General features: G+C 34.8%; 3 protein-coding genes and 1 non-coding gene across 4 annotated transcripts; 3 read left to right on the top strand and 1 right to left on the bottom strand.

Moving 5' to 3' along the window:
* Positions 1 to 544: 544 nt before the first annotated feature.
* LOC125829716 (uncharacterized) lies at positions 545 to 6,578 on the bottom strand. Its single transcript, XM_049508907.1, has 14 exons — positions 6,088 to 6,578; positions 4,897 to 5,197; positions 4,256 to 4,446; positions 4,019 to 4,154; positions 3,174 to 3,452; positions 2,963 to 3,060; positions 2,677 to 2,791; positions 2,447 to 2,552; positions 1,995 to 2,088; positions 1,708 to 1,898; positions 1,350 to 1,449; positions 1,158 to 1,274; positions 933 to 989; positions 545 to 741 (listed from the first exon to the last, which is right to left on the bottom strand). Exons 1-14 carry the CDS (start codon positions 6,181 to 6,183, stop codon positions 634 to 636), a joined length of 1,989 nt encoding a protein of 662 aa, XP_049364864.1. The 5' UTR covers positions 6,184 to 6,578; the 3' UTR covers positions 545 to 633.
* A 154-nt stretch (positions 6,579 to 6,732) lies between these two features.
* LOC125829715 (cell division control protein 48 homolog B) lies at positions 6,733 to 12,164 on the top strand. The gene is made up of 12 exons (XM_049508906.1): positions 6,733 to 6,999; positions 7,091 to 7,135; positions 7,448 to 7,503; positions 8,047 to 8,196; positions 8,356 to 8,463; positions 9,275 to 9,374; positions 9,521 to 9,805; positions 9,881 to 10,050; positions 11,028 to 11,156; positions 11,260 to 11,347; positions 11,456 to 11,533; positions 11,642 to 12,164. Exons 1-12 carry the CDS (start codon positions 6,850 to 6,852, stop codon positions 12,116 to 12,118), a joined length of 1,836 nt encoding a protein of 611 aa, XP_049364863.1. The 5' UTR covers positions 6,733 to 6,849; the 3' UTR covers positions 12,119 to 12,164.
* A 666-nt stretch (positions 12,165 to 12,830) lies between these two features.
* Positions 12,831 to 12,904, top strand: TRNAN-GUU (transfer RNA asparagine (anticodon GUU)). Its single transcript has one exon. It is a non-coding gene; the product is annotated as a tRNA-Asn (tRNA).
* A 6,793-nt stretch (positions 12,905 to 19,697) lies between these two features.
* LOC125829714 (putative methylesterase 11, chloroplastic) lies at positions 19,698 to 22,420 on the top strand. The gene is made up of 5 exons (XM_049508905.1): positions 19,698 to 20,151; positions 20,927 to 21,166; positions 21,241 to 21,384; positions 21,640 to 21,771; positions 21,879 to 22,420. Exons 1-5 carry the CDS (start codon positions 19,723 to 19,725, stop codon positions 22,173 to 22,175), a joined length of 1,242 nt encoding a protein of 413 aa, XP_049364862.1. The 5' UTR covers positions 19,698 to 19,722; the 3' UTR covers positions 22,176 to 22,420.
* Positions 22,421 to 22,822: the final 402 nt, after the last annotated feature.

Here is a 22,822-nt window from a genome sequence, read left to right as displayed (position 1 = left end):
CAAGGTAGGACTAAGGTCTTCATACACCTCACCCTTCTTCTTGCATTTCTTGAGTCAGTTGCCGAGGTTGTATCAGAAACAATCTCTCTACATCACACAAGGTCCCTAAAGTCAACACACTCCACCCTCCCCAGACCCTGCTTGTGGGATTACGACACGTTGTAATATCCAGAGTCAGTCATGATGGATGGGTTACCGGTATATTAAGAAAACAAGAAACAAAGGTGTGGAAATGCATCAATCTTGTAAAAAACAATGTTGTGTGCTTGATTTTTCAACCAGGTGCAGATAAAGGGAGCCTATAGACAAGTTAAAAAACAGAGAACACAACCTAGTAGAAGCAACATTGACTTATAATTCATTCTTTTCCAGAAAACTCATAGTTCAACCAAGAGGTCAACTACAAGTATTCATTGTATCGAACATCAAGACAGGCGATAGTATCTAGATCCTGGACTCACAAAAATCGTTCATCAAAATAATACGCAGGATAAATCATCATTCTAATAATATTATGGAACCAGCTAAATGTTGGAGCTGAAAGCCAGTTGACTTGTGATCCTGATTCATGAATGGAGTTGATAAAGGCTCCAGCAAAAGGACTGCGCGTGTTTTATGGTATATATATGGGGATTATGAGTTATTTCTGTGTATTGTTACACTTCCAGCAGATGCTTGATTGGCTGCGCGGTTGCTTCCAAAATTCTTCCGATTTGATTCTCTTGCAATTCTTGAACCAAACTGAAAGATAAAGTTTAAACGTTGTTGAGTGAACTTGTCAATGTTAAAAATTTGAGCAATGGTACTCTAACAAGCAACAGCTGGTAACTACAGTTCTAGCCGAGCTTCTCAATTAAGATGGTGTTTTGTGAACCATATATGAATCAGAGAATATTGACCTCAACGACAGATCAAGAGCATATAATATATACCTGAATTGCTCTTTTCGGAAGTGAAGCTGCTTCTGACAAACCAAGTAAATGTGCAACCTGCTAGAGAAAAAGATTTAAGTGAAAGATTGTAGAAAGGGAGAAGAGCGAATCCCCCTGATGAAATATACTTCTGCAGAGTGCACAGATACAAACAAAGGATCATGACATCATCATTATTGTAACTTCGAAATCCAGTCTAAGATTAAGTTAAGAGGTGAAATTAACCTCTCGCAAGATTTTCTTGTCACCAATACCAATTGGTTGATTAAGGTCAGCGATCTCCCACAACGGAATATCTAGCAAAATCCTGATGACATCCTCATCCAAGAAAGGGAACCTGGCCTGGGGAAAATAGAAAATACGTTTAGACGGTAACTATAATATAAGAAAGCACACCGTTTAAGGCAATTCAAGTACCTCCTTGCCATTGTCGGCAATACACCTATCATCTCTCCCTAGGTTTCTCTTCCAAATCCGCTGCATGTCTAGTTTCATTTCATCATTCAGACCTAACCAGCTGATACAGCACCAAAAGAGCACAAATTAGAACATAAGCAATTACTACTTTAAGCTTTTGGAGCTACTAAAGCAACTTCTTTGAAGGAGTACGTAGCAATATTATATAAACAAGAGGTGAATGCACCCTAGTGCTAGTTGCCCCAAGTACTTTTGAGGATGGCAAACCTACACATAACTGGGACGTAATGGATATCACAAAATGAGTCAACAGGAATGGATTAAGCAAAGAAAAGATGTTCGCACAGGAGGACTTCACCTTCCATTTCTATATTTTGTCCTATGCCGACCATATCCAGCACATTGTTCATCTGCACCAGCACCAACTAGGAGAATCCGAGCCGCAGATTTGTACTTGACACTGCCACAGGTATCATCGTTGCCTGTTTCATCTTGTAAGCAACCGTCACCGCTAGCAGCCAACCACAGAGCAATACCAATATTCAGATCCTGAAGCAAGGAAGAAATAATTGAGCAATTTGACCGTGGTTCAAAATGACTTAAGTAACAGAGACATATTCATGTAGGTATTGATTTGAAAAATACCATGTAGGTCCTTGCAGGATTTATTAGTGACATGACATGCTTCGTTTCAGAGGTCAGCTTCAGCAGATCAGCATCAATCTCTACAAGTTTCCATCTGCAACTCAGTTTTATGATGAACAAAACTCAAAAAGAAGGAGCAGAAACTGGAGAGAAACAAAAAGGTAGAGGTTCAAAACCAAGTTGCATTTGCTTTCACATGAGCAACGTAATATCTTTGTATCTAAAGAAGGTCTATTGAGTAGGACCATTTTTTAAATTGCCAAAATTTTTCAATGTCCATTTTTCTTTGCAAGAGCTATGATTTCATTTAAATTCGGGCTCATAGTTTGCTTGATTCATCATTCCGGCAGTATCACACGCATTTTCAGACATAAGAGTGTCATCTTGCTGATTTCTCACTAAGAAATCTAGTTGCTAATGGTACAAGTGAAAGCAAGAAAGGGAATGTATACCTTCTTGATGGGGCAATTTTTTGAAGTTCCTTTAGGCCTGCCCTAGCAGATATTCTATCAGGAGCAAATGGGCCGTCAAAGCTTACATTTAGCAGATCAATTTCATCTACAAGTATAACACCAGAATAGACCATGACTAGATTAAAATTTCTATAGGTAAAGCAAACAGGAAAGGAACTTGAAAGAATGTTCTATTCTTAACTCAAAAGAGGGACATCAGAGACACTCACATTTGGCATTCATGCATTTATCTAGTAATGCTGCAAGTATCATAGAGTCTAATCCACCAGAAAAGAGCACGGCAACTGGAGTATTGCATTTGTTTGTATAGTCAACTGAAGTGGCCTACACAATACCCAAGAATTATGTCAATTCAGAAATCTAATACAACAGCTTATGCTTTTCCTGTTCCATTGAAGGGCTTCTTAAATCAATACATGTATCCACAGGGGGTAGTCAAACGTTAGTTCTAAACATTGGGTGGAAACAGAAAACAAAAGTAAATCAGTTTCTGACCTGGTAGATTGTATTTAATGCAGTGCGTCGCATTATCGACTCTTGTAAAGCAATCATTACCCTGTGTGGTAGCGATGTAAGTAGGCAGTCTGTAGAAGCTGTACCAATTGGAAGAAGATTGCACTCAAGTTAGACTCTGACAGCATGATGAATTACTAATCCACCAAACATGTAATGAATGGTATTAACAGCAGAACTAAGTGATATTGACCTAACTTAGATTCCATCAGAATGGAAGGAGTTAAAGGCGAGTCCTCTTTCCTGCTATAAACCTTTTGGTGAGAAGCACACAAGTCCTCTGATTTTGGTTGGACAGAAGTTCTTTCCCAAGTGATCAACTCCTTAAGCTTTGGATCTGTCCAGTCATGCTTCAAAACTTCACCAATTAAATAGTCATCTGTTCCTAAAGCACCAATAGACAAACTGTACACACCGCATGGAAGTTCTTCCCAGAAGTCTATTTTGGCTATTCCATCTCCATTTGCAGATTCTGCAAGATCATAGTGTCCCATTCGTTAAAAGATTGCACTGATTTGCAGGGGAAGAATAAGTAGCTATAGACAGACTATACTACCAACTGTTGCCAGAGTTTGCTTTTTTTTTTTTCCTCTTTCATGTTGGTAGGTTAGAATGTCAAATAATTTTAACTTTGATGTTTCTAATTAAAATATCGAACAATGAACAAACAAGCAATATCAACTTCCTTCCAACATCAAATATTTTATCCAACTAATAGACAGCTTGAAAACTCAAAAGGAACAATCTTGGATTGAGAGATGATTTTCAATAATGATTTTATGAAGCAGCAAACTTCACAAAGAGAGGATGGCTAAATCACCAAAATGCTTAGTTTAAAATAATATGTTGGATTGTTATATGTTCTTGACTGTACATGCTCAATCATCACTATTGATAATTTAATATAGTTGTTCCCATTAAAGATAATGGCAACTGATTTGCTTATGTTTTACTTTAAAATAAGTTGAAGCTTCTCCAAGAAATCTTCACTGTGTTAAAAGAAATCAGTTAGTGAGTAAGATGTTGAATAATTGTTACCAGAACTTTCATTTACAGAGGCATGTGGTGATACAGAAGACAGCAGAAACCGAGGGTCCTCCTTTGTTGGCCAGTGAACAAGAAGACTTCGCCTTCCAAATGCATCTCGACCAAACCATAATATTCTTGAACTACTCTATAGCAAAGAGTAGTGGAGCATTAGAGAAGCATTTGTTTCAAAATGATACAGCGTTTCCTGCTGAAGTAAGCCAATAGAAACTTACCACCAAAAGTTACCTGCCAATAAATCAAAGCCCAAGGCCCCTTGATTCTGGAAAGAAGTTCTGGAACAGTACATTGCCTGTCTCCAGAAGTATGAGCTTTATTATGTGGAGAGGAAACATGAGGACAACATAGTCCTAGATGTTGCATAAGAACTTCAGTGTCATTGTTATCGCTACTCATTTGGATGCCTCCAAATATTTCACCTAAACAATAATTACAGGAAAACAAACAACAATCAATAAAAGACTCTTAGAAAATGGGGTGAAAATAGGACAGTAATAATTAATTTCGATAGAAAACCTAGAAATTTCATAATTTTGATTACTTACAAAAAAGATTTGATTAACTATGACAGAAATAACGAATATATAAGACAGAAAAAATGCTGAAGCAATCAACTTGGTTGAGAAGAAAAAAATTTGAATTGTTTTCGCAAACAAGAAAACTAAAATTGTGGAATCTGCATTTGGCCAATCACTTGAAAGTGAAGAGAAACAAATACACCAGAATTGTGTACATTGTTTGACTCTCCAAAGTTAAACATCAATTAAGTTGAAAACGAAATATATCAAACAAAAGAAGGTCGAGAAGCAAGAAATCCAAGAGACACTTCAGTTTATCATGTTGGTAATGGCTCAAACGCCATGTATTACCATTATAAACAAGGATGTTCCCTGATATGTCCACCAATGGTTGAATGATAGGATTTATGCCTCTAAGCTGCAATGTAGCACCAATAAATTGCAACTCTCTAATGAATTCTTTAGCAGCACCACCATCCATATGAGAATCCTTTCCCTCCCTTGGAGTTTCATCCTCCACAAAGGCAACAACATCTTGCTCCCCACCTGGTAAAGATGAAACCCCAGAACGAAGTAAAACTTTCTTGCATCCCAAACTATCTGGACCCCTTCTTCTTAACACCTCTTTTATGTCATCCACTGAAAACAAAGTCTGATGACAATATAACGCATTGTCAACCTCTAAAGATAACTCATAAAAATGAAAAAAAGATAACAACTTTAGAACCTTCACATCAATCTTTCCTCATTAAGGTGCAAAGATAGCTCTTTCTTTTAACTTATTATCAAAGTTAGATTTTAAAGTTACCCTTTTCAGTTGCAGGAGGTTTTTATGCTGTTTTTGCTTCATCTGAGACTTGTATAAAAATGGGCAGATCAATCCAGATATTCTAAAGGAAAACAATAAAGCTAAGAGATGGGTCCTTTAAATTGTTGTTCTTCTACTTTAGAAACAACACATAAATCTTTCCATATTAAGGTGCAAATGTATTTGTTTTCTTTTAATTTTTTTAATCAAAGCTAGCCTCCTCTAATTTCCCTTTCAATTGCAGGCAGTTCTTATGCTGTTTTTACTTCATTTGCGGGTTGTATAAAAATTGGGCAGATCGATCAATTTTAAAGAAACATAATGACAGAAACCTCATTCATCATTCATCATAAAGCTACAAAAATGGCTCCTTTTAGTTGCTGTTCTTCTACATAATTTAGATGTTGTAGCATATGGGATTCGTCTAACAATACATGAAAAAAGTTAACAACTTTAGAAGCTTCACATCAATCTTTCCTCATTAAGATGCAAAGATAGCTCCTTTCATCTAATTCTTTAATCAAAAGCTATCTTTCTCCAATTCTCCTTTTCAGTTGCAGGCAGTTTTATGCATTTTTTTTACTTAATTCAGATGTAGCAGCAAAAGGGGTTCATCTAAAGATACAAAAAAGAGTAATAAATATGAAATCAGAAGTAAAAAAAGGCCTAATAACTGCAGTTTTGCTGTTCTTGAATCAATGGTAAGTTCAGTAAAGAGAGCAGTATATTATTACCTGCTGTTCCAATAGAGGTATTGGAGAGATAAAATTTGGGTCTAAAGATGATAAAACTATCTTAATTCCAGACACAATCACTGCTATGCCACACATCTTTCTTTGTCCTGCAGCTTCCTTAAACCCTACAAACAGAACTTTTAAGGCCAAGTAGGAAGAAAGGTTTATGAAATATCAAAATGTTTTTAAAAGGACAAAATTGCCCTTAAAGTTTAATTTTTTTCTACTTAGGCTAAAACCCTTTTCAGAAAACTAAAATAAAACACTGAACGATTCAAGCGGCCATTCTGACAGAGTGATTTACTTCACAAGGTAAGAACTTTTATCAGAACCCTATTCTTGTTACCACTAATTATATGTTGGGTATTTTCTGGAATGTTCAAAGATATTATCTTTTAGTGATACTTGTAAAAAAAAAATATTTTTTTGCTTCTCTGAATTTGTTACCACTAATTATATGTTGGGTACTTTCTTGAATCTTTGTGCTTGTTGAATAATGGTGTGGGGAAGGAAGAATGTTTTCCATAGCTTCTGTTTGGGGTCAATTTATTTATCAAGCTATAGGCAGATTTTGATGTACTGCTAATAAATGTACATAAACTTTTGAGAACTTACAGCATTGACAGTGTTCACTTTATATATTAGGAGCTATTTTGAATGAAGCTCCAAAATTGAGGGTTTTGGGGTTCTTCTTCGAGTCCAGAAAGGGGCACTGCTGAAAAGTATCGGTCCCCACCCCCTCTCCGGCACACTCTGTGAGAGATGGAAAGTAGCAGTGGGAGCACCAGCTGTGCTGGTGAGTGGAGAGCAGATGAAGCTATAGCCGGCAATGCTGAAGCTCTTCGTGTTCTCAGAGAACTCATCACATATCCTCTTCTTTACTCTGCTGAATCTCGAAAACTTGGCCTAAAGGTACTAAATGTTTTCCAGATAGTATAGCTTTGATATATAGCTTATCATCCTTCATTGACAACTCTAATTGCTTTGCGTATTTTTTCTGTAGTGGCCACGTGGGTTGTTGCTATATGGACCTCCTGGAACTGGCAAGGTACTATACATGTCTATTCTTGATCTGACTTTGAGCCAAAATCATGTTTTTTTTTTAGTTTAAAATTGACTTGTCGGTTTTGAACCAAAATCATGATTGTTTAAATTGGAAATTGACATTTGGCTTTGAGCCAAAAATCATGTCTTTGAATCTCACAATTGGCATTTTGGTTTGTTGCCAAATCCTGTCTTGTCAATTTGTATACAATTGACATTTGGATTTGAGTCAAAATCATGTCTCTGGATTTAGAAATTGTCTTTTGGGTTTGAGATAGTTGTTTGGTTAAACTTTTTGTATTTTTTTCAATTGTAGACAAGCTTAGTTCGAGCAGTTGTTCAAGAATGTGGTGCCCATTTGATTGTAATAAGGTGTGTGATTCTCACTCAACTTTATTTTCTCTGAACTTCTAAATGTGTTTTTGTTTTTGTTGTTTATGTACAAGAAAAGTAATGGTCCATTTTTTATTAGTTCGATGTTATCGTTTCCTTATTATGTATGTCTGGCAGATAACAACAAAGACACCTCCAACCCAAGCAAGCTGGGGTAGTCGATCTGAAGTCTTACCAACCATGCTTCTCCAGTTTAGTTCATCTTAGGACCTGTATTATACAACAACAAAAAATACTAGAAGTTCTTTATGAGTATGCTTGGAAGAAATTTATCTAATTGGTTCAGATCTGTCAATTGAATCACTGAGCAGTCTGTGATCGTTATGGTCCTTGATGATATCTATATAACTGAAAAACGTATGTGCTTTGGAAGAGTTTAGCTTTTGATGCTAGTTATATTGTATGGTGACTCCACACATACATTAAGAGAAGAATGAAGTCATTGAACTTCAAGGAGAATCTTGCATTGTTTTGTATTTTTCTTTGCCTTACTGTTCTCTCTGGTTTTGGATGTATTTGCAGTCCCCATTCTGTTCACAGGGCTCATGCTGGTGAAAGTGAGAAAATTTTGCGGGAGGCATTTTCAGAAGCATCATCTCATGCAAAATTAGGCAAGCCATCAGTCATCTTTTTAGATGAAATAGATGCTCTTTGTCCTCGTAGAGATTCTAGGTATATGTTGCATCACTTTATCCACATCCATATGAAAATGACCTTGCTTAAACTATGGTTTACAAAACCGAAAAAAAAGAAGAAGATGTTGGTAGGGTAGAGTTGATGATATATTCCAATGTTCTTTACTAATATGTTATTTGAGTGCTTGAATTGCAGAAGGGAGCAAGAAATTCGTGTAGCCTCTCAGCTCTTTATGTTGATGGATTCCATTAAATCCTCATCGACATCAGTATCACATGTTGTGGTGGTAGCATCAACCAATAGGTAAGGGTTCTGCAGCATTTTCTTTGTTTGGTTTAATATTTTATATTTTTGTGGTGGATTACCTTTTTCTGTGTCTCTCATGTAAGCCTGCTCTCAACAGATTATTTTTTGTCCGTTATTATGTAAAAACATCTATTAAAGCTTCCCTAGCAGCCCTCACATGGGAAGCTGTAGGCCGTGATATTTGCAGCAAGGACATTTATGCAGGAAAGGGGTTGGAGGTAGAACAATCTTATAGCATTAACAATGGGCTTGAAGAAGTGCATATATGAGAAAGTAATGGACTAGAGAATGGGAAACAAATGTATATTCTGGTGAAGAGGCATCTGGAGGTCTGCATGATAAAATGATGGACTTTGGGCTCCTTGATGAGAGCATTGTTGATGCATCAGCTTTGAGAATGAGCGCATGAATGAAGTGAATGGCAATAAACAAATAAAAGGATCTGCTGTAAGGGAAGTGAACACTGGAGATGGAGAAACAGAAGATGAAGTTATTCAGAGTAAAAAAAAACCCAGGCTTGGGGTCATGATGCCGAGACCTATGCCAATTTCCTAACGAGGCCTTCCCTAAACAGTTGCCAAAAGAAAATGAAACCCACAATATAATGATCAAAACTAATTTTATATTTTACTGTTATGTCCTTCAAGAATGTACGCAAGTGACAGTGCCTGCTTACTGTATGTAAGCAAGCCACCAAGCCCCTAATATATCCTTCTGATGGTCATGAAATTCTATGCTTACTTCTGTGTCATGGTGTCGTACGCTTCCCTCCCCAATTAACTTTGACGCCTATACATTTTATGTGCAGGCCGGATGCTATTGATCCAGCTTTAAGAAGGGCTGGACGTTTTGATGCTGAAATTGAAGTCACAACACCTACTGAGGAAGAGCGGTTGCATATTCTCAAGGTGAGCTGCATAAGATAGAGTATTGAGCATGCACCAGTTTAAGGAAATACCTGAATGGTACTCTTTGTGGACATCTACGGTTGCTCAATCCCTTCTGTGGTATGATCTATATGAAGTTAATCTTAAGATGCTGGTTTTCGTTTCAGCTTTATACAAAGAAGCTTCAATTGGATGTGAGTGTTGATCTTCGAGCAGTTGCAGTATCTTGTAATGGTTATGTTGGGGCAGATTTAGAGGCGCTGTGTCGTGAAGCTGCAATGTCTGCAGTAAGAAAGTGCTCTGATTCAAATATAGAGGATGATTCTTACAGCATTAATATGGAAGATTGGAAGCATGCCAGATCAGTGGTTGGCCCTAGTATAACGAGGGGTGTTACTGTTGAAATCCCAAAGGTTTCTTGGGAAGATATTGGAGGGTTGAAAGACATTAAGGTATAACCTCACATGACCAATTAGGTCAGGTTGAATATTTAGAAAATCTAATATGGTGTTAAATTCTTGAAACAGAAAAAGCTTCAGCAAGCTGTTGAATGGCCTTTAAAACACTCAGAAGCATTTGAACGGCTGGGAGTATCACCTTCCCGTGGAATCCTTCTTCATGGTCCACCAGGGTGCTCCAAAACAACCCTTGCTAAAGCTGCTGCTCATGCTGCCCAAGCTTCATTCTTCTCCTTGAGGTCTGATGACCATTCTGGTCTCTTCTACCCTTGGCATGATAAAAACTTTTATCTGCTGTTTGATGCTTTGTTTCCTGCTATCTCTTGATGCAAAAGAACTACAAAGGACTGATAAATGATAACTTTCATTAGTAATGATGGTTTTCAGATATAAATGCTTCTATTAGAAGAAGGAAACATATGCATGCACTGATTAATCAAAATGAGCACCAAAGGATGTCGGCCTAGTGGTCAATGAAGTGGGAGGAGAACGATGAGGTCTTAGGTTCAAATCTCCGCGAGGCAAACAAATTAAGTGATTTTCCCATCTATCTACCTTGGTGGACAGAATTACCGGTACCTGTCTTGATGAGAAATAGTAGGTATCTTATGAAATAGTCAAGGTGCACACAAGCTGGCCCAGAAACCACCGTCACCAAAAAGAAAGTTAAAATAATCCAATAGCTGGTTATACACTTGTGGTGCTTGCACAGTTGCACTTATCCATAGCTTTTTTACCTTTTCTATCTTCTTCATTGTCAACTATTATTCTCATTAAGCATTTCTTTTTAACACATATAGTAAGTTTATCATTATTGTTTAATAAGTAATTGTTTGATGCATTGCTTAGCAACAAGTGAGTGATTCTTGTCTCCATCAGCCTTTGCCAACTTATATGACAGTTCCTGGAAAATCTAAAACATGTTAAATTCTAAGTTATATCACAGTTTCGGGAAACCAAAAACATGTTAAGTTAGTTTGAAATGACTGTCATTTAGTACGTTCTACCTAAATCTCTAATGTATGCTGGGGTTTATGTCCCTTTGGAGCCTAAGGCATCAGATTGGTATTTACTATGATGCTAACCATCTTTATTAGCTTGTTTTCAATAACTGAGTATGTAATGTATTGACTAATTATTACCTCATGCATTCGATTTGACTAAAAATTGCAAATACTAATTATTCAGTTTCCTGAAATTCATAATCATGGAACAGTGGTGCAGAGCTGTACTCTATGTATGTTGGTGAGGGTGAAGCTTTATTGCGCAATGCTTTCCGAAGAGCTCGCCTTGCAGCACCAAGTATAATATTCTTTGATGAGGCTGATGTAGTTGCAACCAAACGGTAAGTTTATTTAGCTTAGCAATTTCTTGTGAGTTTTAAGTTTATCTTCCGCAATTCTTGTTGTTTATGCAAAACCCCGATACGATTTTTCCTAAAATGACAGAGGAGGAAGTTCAAGTGGAAGCAGTACAGTTGGAGAGAGACTGTTATCCACCCTCCTAACCGAAATGGATGGCTTAGAGCAGGCTAAAGTGAGCAGAAAGTTTATTGCAGTTTTTTAAGTACTGAATGCAAATAATGGATCATTTTGATCAGATATAGATTGTGGTTCCTGTGTTTTCTAATCGTTGCTTTGTCAGGGAATTCTTGTTTTGGCTGCCACAAATCGCCCCCACGCAATTGATGCTGCACTGATGCGACCAGGAAGATTTGATCTCGTAAGAAACTCTTAGTGTAACTTAGCATCTCAACACGAATGTTACTCTTAAGAAACAATCATTGTACTCGTTAATGGTCACATCTTATTCAATTTGCTTTGCTTGCAGGTTCTTTATGTCCCCCCTCCTGACTTAGATGCTCGATTCGAGGTTCTCAGTGTTCATACACGAGATATGAAATTGAATAACGATGTTAATCTGAGACAAATTGCAGAAGACACAGAACTCTTTACTGGAGCTGAGCTTGAAGGGCTATGCAGAGAAGCTGGAATAGTTGCTTTGAGAGAGAACATATCTGCAACAGTTGTATCTGATCGACACTTCCAAACAGTCAAAAAGTCACTCAAGCCAGCACTTACCAAAGAAGAAGTTGCTTCCTATTCTTCCTTCATGAACAATCGATCCGAGAGGTCTGCTCACTCATTTGAATCCATCTCCAGTAAACGCGACAACAAGCAAACCAAAAACTTGTTAGTTTTCGCTGGTCCTGTTACTATCACTGTCATTAGTATTGCAATGTACATTGGTGTGAGATACTTTCTGATACCAACTGAAACATCGACGAGGGAACTAACAAGTACGTAGCATCCAACTACGTTACTGTTATTGCCAAGGCCTAGCTCGAGTGGCAAAAGGTGGAGGATTTGTGGCTTAGGTCGCAGGTTCAAGCCCCACACCATGCAAAGCGAAGCCCGGTATTTAAGTGGAGAAGGGTAGAGGGGCGGGCCCATTATCCACCGAATTTAGAAGACTAGACTGAGATTGGTCCAAAGGGCGGGTCACAGGTGGATTTCTTGGTTATCAAAAAAAAAAATTGAAGACAAATTTGGTTGTGTATAACATTTTTTGAGTAGTACTTTGGATATATGTTCCTTAGTTACAACAAATGAATGCTTCCAACTCATATTAACAGTATTTTACACATTTGGTGTTGAAATTATTGGTTTTGTATACATATTTGATATTCCCATATAACGTAGTGATTGCAACTACTGCACGATTGCGGTGACATTTTTTTTAAAGTGATGATGTTACGATGACAACTATTATCTGACATGATTGTGATGACGTTACAAAGTGATTTCTCCTAAAAATAGTTTCAGGTGTTCGGACTTATTTTTTTGAATGTGATATAGTCGAACTACACTTCCTTTAAAATTTATTTCAAAAACATATATACATTAAAAAGCTTGAGACCACAATATTTATAATATTAAGATAAGTATTTGAGAATTGTTTGTAAGTTGAGATAGTAAAATTAATTTGTATATTTAAAATGCATCAATAATAAACAAAAGCTGGGATAGCTCAGTTGGTTAGAGCGTGTGGCTGTTAACCACAAGGTCGGAGGTTCGACCCCTCCTTCTAGTGTTGTTTTTTTTTTCTGTTCTCGGGGACTCGAAACCGAACTCTTCAATTGAAATCGGAGGGATTTCAGTCAATCTTATGACTGATTGTTATATGTATATATCACTAGGAAATAATTTTGTACAGTAGTATATTTGCATCATCATTTTAAGGTGTAATTATTTCATTCTTTAAAGTTAGAAATTAGGTTCGATTGCAATTTAGTAGTGGCACATCGTTCAAGACTGGTAAAAGGGTGGAAGTTCGAAACCTATATCGAGCTAATATGATGTTATCGAAAAGGTAATGAGGAATCTCATATATTAATTCAAAGGAAATATATAAGCTAGCTCCTAATTCACCAATAGAAGAAAAAAAAATAGTAGCTATTTAATCTTTCCACAAACTTCAAAATAATTGTGCTATTACCACTAAATTAAAGCGTTTGAATGCTTTTAGTTGTACATAACAAAATTCTTATTTTAATAAAATTAATAATGTCAACTCTAATTGTATTAGTAAAATTATTTTCATCATCAAATTTTGCATTAAGAGTTTTTATTACATCGTTTGTGTGGAAGTCATATGAAGTAACAATAACCTCATATATATCGAATTCACATAAATACTCCATAAAGGTGGAATAGGGATTTAAGATAATTTTTAAATTGTTACTATACTTATAATTCATCTTAATTATGCTTGCATTTTTTGCTCTGATGTGTATATCTAATTAAGCTCGTATGCATGGGAAAGGGGGGGAAATGATGTTTTTTTTTTTTTTAAATATTAAAGATAACGAACTTCAAAATAATCATGTTGCTATCACTAAATTAAAGCATTTGAATGCTAAGTTGTTCAACAAAGGTCTTAATCTAACAAAATTAGTATTTTCAACTCCAATTATAATTATAGTAGCGATATTCACCAAAGCAAACACGCACAAATACTCCAACAAAGACAAAGTAAAAATTTAAAGTTAATAAATTATTATTAAATTCATAGCTCGTTTTAGTTATACTTGCATTTTTTATGTATCTAATTAAGCTCATACGGATGTTAAAATTTAGTTGCCATACTTGGTGAAATCTAGTCAATTGTCTCTTTATATAATTTCGTAGTCATACTTGGTGAAATCTGGTCAAAGTTGTCTCGTTTTAGAAAAAAAACTTTAGTAATGATATATTTTTATTTGTCAAGTAATTTATGATATTTCTAAATTAAATTTAATAACTTTTTATAAGAAAATCAAACCTTTTTGGAAAAATACTAATAGATTTTTTTCTTTCAGAAATCACCATTATTTTTTTCCCTTTTTTGTGCAAAAAAGCCTTGGGGCCTATAGTTATATACACTTACATTTTTTGTGTATCTAATTAAGCTCATACACATGTTATAATTTAGTTGTCATACTTGGTGAAATCTAGTCAATTGTCTCTTTTTATAATTTAGTAATCATACTTGGTGAAATCTGGTCAAAATTGTCTCATTTTAAGAAAAAACTTTAGTAATGATATACTTTTATTTGTCAAGTAATTTATGTAGTTTCTAAATTAAATTTAATCACTTTTTATAAGAAAATTCAACCTTTTTGGAAAAATGCTAATATATTTTTTTCTTTCAGAAATCGACTATTTTTTTTTCCCTTTTTTGTGCAAAAAAGCCATGAGGCCTATAGTTATATATATAGGGACTTTTATGGATTCAACTCTATATTTGTGCAAACCTGGTCCGAAACCCTCCTTCAACTTATCAACATAGTCGTATAGTATTTTGCGAGTTTATAACCTTTTCTCCCAGAACACTTGCTTTATATAAAACCTGAAATCCCCAAGCGTTGTTGTCTCTATTCTGAAAGACGAAAGATTAGATAAAATTTTCGTCTCCAGAGTGGAGATTGTAACATTTGGGGCTTTTTTGATTAATATAAAAATAAATGTGCTAAAGAAGAGGCTATAGATTGTAAAATGCTACTTACGTATGTGGATGAATTGAATGAGGGTTTTTTCCCGTGGATTGATCAAGTTTACGTAAATATACGTCCATATATATTGTACAAGCTGGTGATTTCTCATTTTCAAATCACTTCCCTCCAGAGGCGGAGCTAGGTGGGGGTTCATGGGTTCAGACGAACCCACTAGCTTTTTCGTAGCCCTATATTTGTATATATATATTAACATGTGAACCCCCAAACTCTTAATCTTGACTCTGCTCTCCCATAAGCAAATGAAGGTTTTCATGCCTTCATTCATAGGATATATATATCGTAAGTCAATTCTCTCTTTTTAGCACAACTTTTTACTAATGACATGTTTCTATTTGTCAAGTAATTTATGGACTTTTTAGGTCACATTTAAAATTTTCTTTTTTAGAAAAATAGTAAAATAATACTCTAATAATAAAGATTTGGGACTTTCTAGATCACATTTACACAAGGCTTTTCATGATTTCAAGAGATCTTCATCTACAGAATTGTTCAAAATAGTGTAAACAGTTTTGTTTCCACCTTTTGCTTGCTAAAGGTGTTGGAACAAATCTTCAAACATGTCCTTCTATGGCTGCTAATAATTTTTCAAGAAAAGGGGATTTTTTGTCAGGTTCTTAGTTTAAAGCATACCCCACATGTTTGATTTACTTTAATCTCTTGTTAGTTCAGTCCCAGAAGCTAAAAATGCTTCCTTTGGTGATGGATGGGGGTGGGGGGTGTAACTATGAATGAAGGATTTTTGTTCAAAGATTTGATCTTTTTTTTGTTTTGTGTGTAAAAAGCTAAAAATGTTTCCTTTGGTGATGGGTGGGTATGGGGTGTGGTGTGGGGGGGGGGGGGGGGAGTAACTATGAATGAAGGATTTTTGTTCAAAGATTTGATCTTTTTTTGTTTTAGGTGTGTAAAAAGCTAAAAATGCTTCCTTTGGTGATGGGTGGGGGTGGGGGGGGGGGTGTAACTATGAATGAAGGGTTTTTGTTCAAAAAATCTGATCTTTTTTTGTTTTGTGTTTGTAAAATTTTGCAGGAAGCAAAAGATTGAGTAACAGAGAAAATATTTGACCAATTGCTGCAGGTATAATTTTAGTGATGAATTTGAACCCCTTTTTAGTATTGGCTGTTCTATTTTAAGAATGTGCATCTGTTTATTGTTTTGCTGTGTGTAATAATAATACTGACAAGTTCTTTATCCACTTTCTCTTGTATGTTTTGACAAAAATTTCAAGGCTGAAAATTTTTGGTATTTTTTCTGAGTCTGCAAGCTATGTCCATTTGAAACCAGATTTTAATTCATTCATGTGGTGTTTAGGTGATACTGGACACACATATTTTCGAGATATCGGTGACACCTGGAATTAAGTATGTTATTGATCCTGGACTGGTGAAAGCGTGAATTACATGCTTATATATTTGTGCAAACCTGGTCCATCCGGGGTATAAATTCTCCTTCAACTCATCAACATATTCGTATAGCAGTTTACAAGCTATTGCCTTCTACTGGAGGATACTTGTTTTTATACCAATCCTTAAATCCCCGTGTTATAGTCTCCATTCTCGAGAATGGAGACTATAACACTCGGGGGTCTAAGGATTGTATAGAAACAAGTGTGCTAGAGGAGAAGGTATAGCTTGTAAAAGGCTATGCAGCTATGTGGATGAATTGAAGGAGGGTTTGTACCCATGGTTGACCAAGTTTGCATAAATATACGTGCATGTATTTCGTACAAGCTATTGATTTCCCATATTCGAATCACTTCCCTCTCAGAAGCAAATGGAGGTTTTCATCCCTTCACCCGCAGGATATCGTAAGGTTGATTTGTTTCTTTGAATGGTTTATCTTTTGAAGTTTGAGATGGATGAATTCACTGCTTTGTCTATATCCAGGGGTGCAACTAGGTAGCTGTGTGAAAATATTACTTAAATGAACTTTTATTGAATTGTTCAGTAGATAATTTAAGAATTGAGGTTGATATCCTCATTTGGAAAAAATTAAATAATTTGAACTTGATATCATCTTACATCTATCTGTCTGAAAACTCAATATCGAGTCGCAGTTCTAAAGGGATAATCCACTTGCCGAATTACATACATAACTCAATTGAAACAAATGCTGGATAACAAGGTTTATGCACTCCACTTCATGTGACTTTAATATGCTTTAATTGGTAATCCACTTTTACATAAGCACAGTGCATATGTAGTATAAGCTAAGAATATTTACGGGGATGTACTTATGATTTGAAGATTTATATTTCTTGGATCTGTATCTAATACTTGGTTTCCGAAGAACAAGATGATAAATAGTGAAGAGAAGGCAGTCACTCTCTAAAACATGCTTGTAATATCCACAGGTGGGCATATGTACTTCAACTTCAAGGAAAAATTATTGAAAATCTATTCTGCTATATGATTTTCTCCACTTCCACAGTTCTTTTGATAAAATGTTATATTCTTATGTCCGTGCTTGTCATATTTCACTGTTATACGACGAATTTGCTTCTTCTCATTTGCACTGATTGTCCAAGTATGTTATATTCTTATGTCCGTGCTTGTCAAATTCTGAGGAATGTTGAAAAAATGGGTCTTCGTGTCACTTCCTGTGAAGATGACACACTTCTCCTCGTTTTTCCTTAAACTAGCTATGAAGCAGCCTGACGGTGAATACAGGTAAAGATTTGATAGGATTTTTATTTCGACTCAACTTTGCAATAACAAAGTTAATCTGTACTGGCAGGGTTACATTAAGTAGTTTGATAGTCCAAATATACACTTCTTCTGTCTTGTTCCGCACCAAGCCAGTGTGTATAGTTTTAATGAACTAGTCCATCGTTATGTCCATAATGTTTCTAGAATCGATTACTTGTGCCTAGTTGAGCTGGCTCCTCACTTGTATGCCGTGCAAGACTAAATGTGTGCCTACTTTGGTTTTACCAATTTCTCAGTTCCAACAACCTGATGAGATCCATCTGTGGCATTCCATACGAGTGTTCCTCGTTTATACATTGTGAAATCATTAGTCACTATATGATTTTTGCTTCTCTCTGGGTTGACGTTGTCCAAACGTGCCCAAAACAGGATTGAAATTGTTGAATGCATAGATGTAAGCACACTTTTTATCTTGACAGGTATGGTGTTGAAACTGTTTACGAGCTCTATCCACTGTCTGCAGAGTTGAACGACGATATGAAGGAGAAGAATGCTACTCTATAATCGGTACAGTCCTCTTGCATAATCTTTAGCAGATTTTCCACTTCTATTGATGTAGAGGGATCATTTATCATTGATCTTTTTCAGATAGAGAGTGCTTCTCCCCTCGTGATTCGGATTGGATTAGACGGGCTAGTAGGTTTCGTATACACTGATTCTAATTCATTAGAGTGACTCAATCCTAGCAAGGGTAAACAAACATTCAGTGATTTCTTCTCATATGTCAAGTCTTGGGTGGACAGAATCACTCGGCATTTGTGTCGGTGGAAGTTAGCATGAAATTAGTCGAGCTGTGCTCAAACACCAAGGTCATTCATTAGAAAAATAGTTATATGCAAAATGTAAAGATTGTATTTTTTTTTAACTCAACCTTTTTCCTTTGGAGTTTTTCTTTTTTCTAAATTGGAAATGGGAACATCAAAGATGGACCAAAAAGTTGCCTTTAGTGGAAGTCAATCACCAAAATATACAAAAGCACAACTTTTAACAACTTTTTATTTTTATAATAAGATGGAGGAAAACAATTGTCAAAGGAGTTTTTTGTCTTAGCCAATAATTATAATACATTATTATTACCTATTATTCATTTTCTATAATATTTTGTGCATTTTTAAAACAACATTTCACTAACGAGTTTAACTTATGTATACTTAACAACACTAAAAAATTTACACTATTAATCACCTAAGTAATAATTACAAATAGTTGTTCATAAAAAGTGATATTTATTACTATGCTACATATAAATGTAGATTTTATTTTTAATATATTTCTCAAAATATTGAATATATTATATTCCGATAATATAATCATTCTATTGGTCCAAGTAGGTGCTTTTAAAAAAAAAGATGTAAGAAATATTCCACTAGATTCCAAAGTAAAGATGTGTAGGTGTTGAACCTAATGCAAAACATTATATTCTTTTCAAATTCAAAGGTCAAAATTGTACTACTGCATGATATAAATATATATATTTTTTTCTCTTCTACACTACTTTCCAAAAACCAAAGTTTCTATTTATTTCAGAAATGACAAAAATGGTCCCTTATATTTGGGACATGTTTATAGTAGTCCCTCAAGTATTGTTTGAATAGTTGTGGTTCTTTAAATTTACTAAAAGCGAACACTTTTGATTTCTATATCGTAATATTTAATGAATTCATAAGGAATTATGTAAATTTCTTTGTAACCAAAAGCACTAGGAAGGTCGCATCAAACTCTAAAAACTACGACATAAAAGATCGACTAAAATTGCACCTAAAAAACTATACCAGACTCTAGAAAATAGACTAAAAATATCAATTAACTTCAAAATGTATATCGCCAAATTTGAGTTCATGCACGCTACATCCTTTTTTTAATTGAACTTCTCATCAAATCTAACAAAGTTCTTTAAATATTTGACGGAGATTAAAGGTGTTCACATCTGACAAACTTAAAGGATCAAAATTGTTCAGAGTACATACTTAAGGGACTATTTGTACCTACCCCCAAACATAATTGACCATTTTAAATCAATTTTCTCATTGACTCCACAAATTCTTGGAAATTTCACTTTCTTTAACAACTTTCCATTTCTTCTAACAAAACACATATTATGAACATTCATGTTCACAATTTTTTCTTTCTCATTCACATGCTAACAAAAAATGGGAAATTCATTAGCATGTTTTTCTAAGAAAAATCAAACTACAAAAATTAGAAAAAAAATCAACAAAAATAATATTCCTAATACTAGAAGATCATCATCTAATGGTCGTCATATTCCTCCTCCTCCATGTATCTCCAGATCAACTAGTCGAAAATCGGATAGAATAATCTATCCGAATTCTTCTAGAATAATTGATCATGATATTGATCATGATTATATTCGAGAACAAGCTCGAGTTGCAGCAACTTTGTTGCTGCAACATCATCATCAAAACGGAACGTTCAATCAATTTGAACGTTCCGTTTCTCTTAGAGATCCTTTAAATTGTTCTTCAAGGAAGCAAAAGAGAAATTATAATAATAATATTATGCCAAGAAGTTCAAGTTCTCGACGTGCTAGATCAATGTCTGATTCACTTCTTCATCAGGTTTCTCTTTCTATACTACTTGCTTCAAATTATTGGTAACTGTTTTTTTTGGTCACATTAAAGTAATCGACAATAAAGTTTATTTAAGTGGTTAAGCATCTTCATCGCAGATTTAGAGTTCGAGTAACTTTTGAAGGGTAATTGAGAACATTATTAATCAATTTTCTGGTTTCGAAGTAATCAATTTTTGTTTTGTTTCAATTAATTTTCTTAATTGTCGTTTTGTTATAAAATAGGGTACGTAGTCAAAACTCAAAACTTTTACAATAATTGATAAATATAAAAATCTTTTGTCCTTTGTATTGTTTTGAGCCAAAAATTTGTCATTTTCGAAAATTTGTATTCTTTCAGCAATTAATTATCATTTAGGTGTCGTTTGGTTGCTGAGTAGAGTTAATATGCCGGTACTAGTAATACATAATTTAGTTATGCACGAGTTAGTTATTCATGTTATATTGTACTTTACTTGAAATAATACATAGATTTCCATATAACTTATACATGTATTTAATACGTAGAAAAGAAAAACTTAAACCAAATATTATATAACCAATGTTATGCCTTATGCGGAAAGGAGAAAAAACCAACCAAACATGGTATAACTTATGTTGGATTGTACGCAAAGATTGTTTTCCCCCATTTTTGAAACCAAACAATGTATAAAGTTATGCAAATTTTAATACCTAAGTAATTCCTCTATCTGATCAGCAATAAATCTCAGGTAACTCTGTTACGAACAGTATAATAACATGTTTTAAACCTTTTTTTTTTGTAGGGTACTACAAATGTTGAAGATTTGAATCATAAACATTTTGTTCTAGTACATGGAGGTGGATTTGGTGCTTGGTGTTGGTACAAAACTACAACACTTCTCAAAGAATCTGGATATCATGTTGATGCAATAGACTTAACTGGTTCTGGTGCACATTTTTTTGATTCCAATAACATTTCTACTCTCTCACAATATGTAAAACCCCTCACTGATTTCCTTGAGAAATTCGACGATGATAAAAAGGTACTAATATCATGAATTCACTAGCAAATACTTGCAAATTCGATGTAAAAGAATTTGACATTTTTTCGATGCAGGTTATATTAGTCGGACATGATATAGGGGGAGCTTGCATTTCTTATGTAATGGAATTGTATCCTTCAAAAGTGTCTGCAGCAATTTTCGTTGCTGCAGCAATGTTGAAGAGTGGACAGAGTACTCTCGATATGTTCTCTGTACAGGTACGGAGATTATACTTAGTTATGCATCATTTAATTCGTTGTATGCAGGGGCGGAGGCAGAGGAGGTGCAAGGGGGTCTAACTGAACCCTTTGTCGAAAAAGTATACTATGGAAATAGTCAATGGAGTAAAGATACATGCTTTTGAATAAAAAAAAGTTACTTTTTGACTCTCCTGGTTTGAATTTATAGCTCTGCTACTGACTATATGAGTGATACAGAATCTTATACGGAGATTGAATTTGTTAAATTTGTAGCTTGGATTGAACAATTTATGTCAACGCGCTCAAATATTTCGTTATGCAAATGGGAAGGATCAACCTCCAACATCAATAGATTATGACAAGTCATTGATCAAGGAAGTATTATTCAATCAAACTCCTACTAAGGTATTGATCGTGTTTATCTATGTTATTTAGACTCTTTAAAAATGTAAATAGATATGTGTCGTGGAGGATCTGACACGAGTGTAACAACATTTTTTTGACATTTTCAGGATGTTGAATTAGCATCAGTATCAATGAGACAAGTTCCATTTGGACCATTAACAGAGAAACTTTCACTTTCTTCAACAAATTATGGTTCAATTCCAAGATTTTATGTCAAAACACAAGATGATTTTGCAATTCCTGCATCTCTTCAAGAAGTTATGATAGATTCAAATCAACCAGAACAAGTTTTCCAGATTAAAGGCTCCGATCATTCGCCTTTTTTATCGAAACCTCAAGCTCTACACAAGATTTTGGTAGAAATTTCAAATATTTCTCCAAAAATGAATCTCAAAACCATCTAAAAAAATAGATGAATATTAGCAAAGATCACAATTTTTTTCCCCCAAGACATGTTCCTATATATGTACATACCAAATACATGATCATCACACACTTATATAACATGAAATATTTTTGAAAACTTCATAATTCACTTTGTTTGTATTTTTTTTGTAATTTGACTTTAGCCAGATAGGGTCAAGGGGTTCATCTGAATTCTTTCGACAGAAAATTATACTGTTTATACATGATTAATAGATGTTGAATCCTTCTGAGTTCTTCGTGTGTTTACTACTTTATATTTTGAACTCTCTTAGTAAAAATTCTGACTCTGTCACTACTTATCAAGAATGGAAAAGTGAAAGTTGTTCTTATGTAACTATGAAAAACATTTTATTAGCTATATGCGATGTGATTTTTGAATTAGTTAGATTAGTAAATTTTGAATACAAGACGGTTAATTTAAAAAAGAAAAAGAAAAGGAGGAAGATAATTTTTGGAAGAAATTAAAGGATACCATCTTATTTACATTATTAGTATGAGCAATGTTCTAATGTTGATGACAATCATGGTAACAAGAACAAAGTCTAACAACAAGACCAGGAATTTGATCACAATTAGGCAAAGAATTAAGTCCATTATAATCATTAAAGCATGCTCTAGTACAACA

The sequence above is a fragment of the Solanum verrucosum genome, unplaced genomic scaffold (assembly GCF_900185275.1).
Source record: "Solanum verrucosum unplaced genomic scaffold, falcon-dt-bn FXZP01000008.1, whole genome shotgun sequence".
NCBI lineage: Eukaryota > Viridiplantae > Streptophyta > Magnoliopsida > Solanales > Solanaceae > Solanum > Solanum verrucosum.
This window is presented reverse-complemented; position numbering and strand designations above follow the sequence as displayed.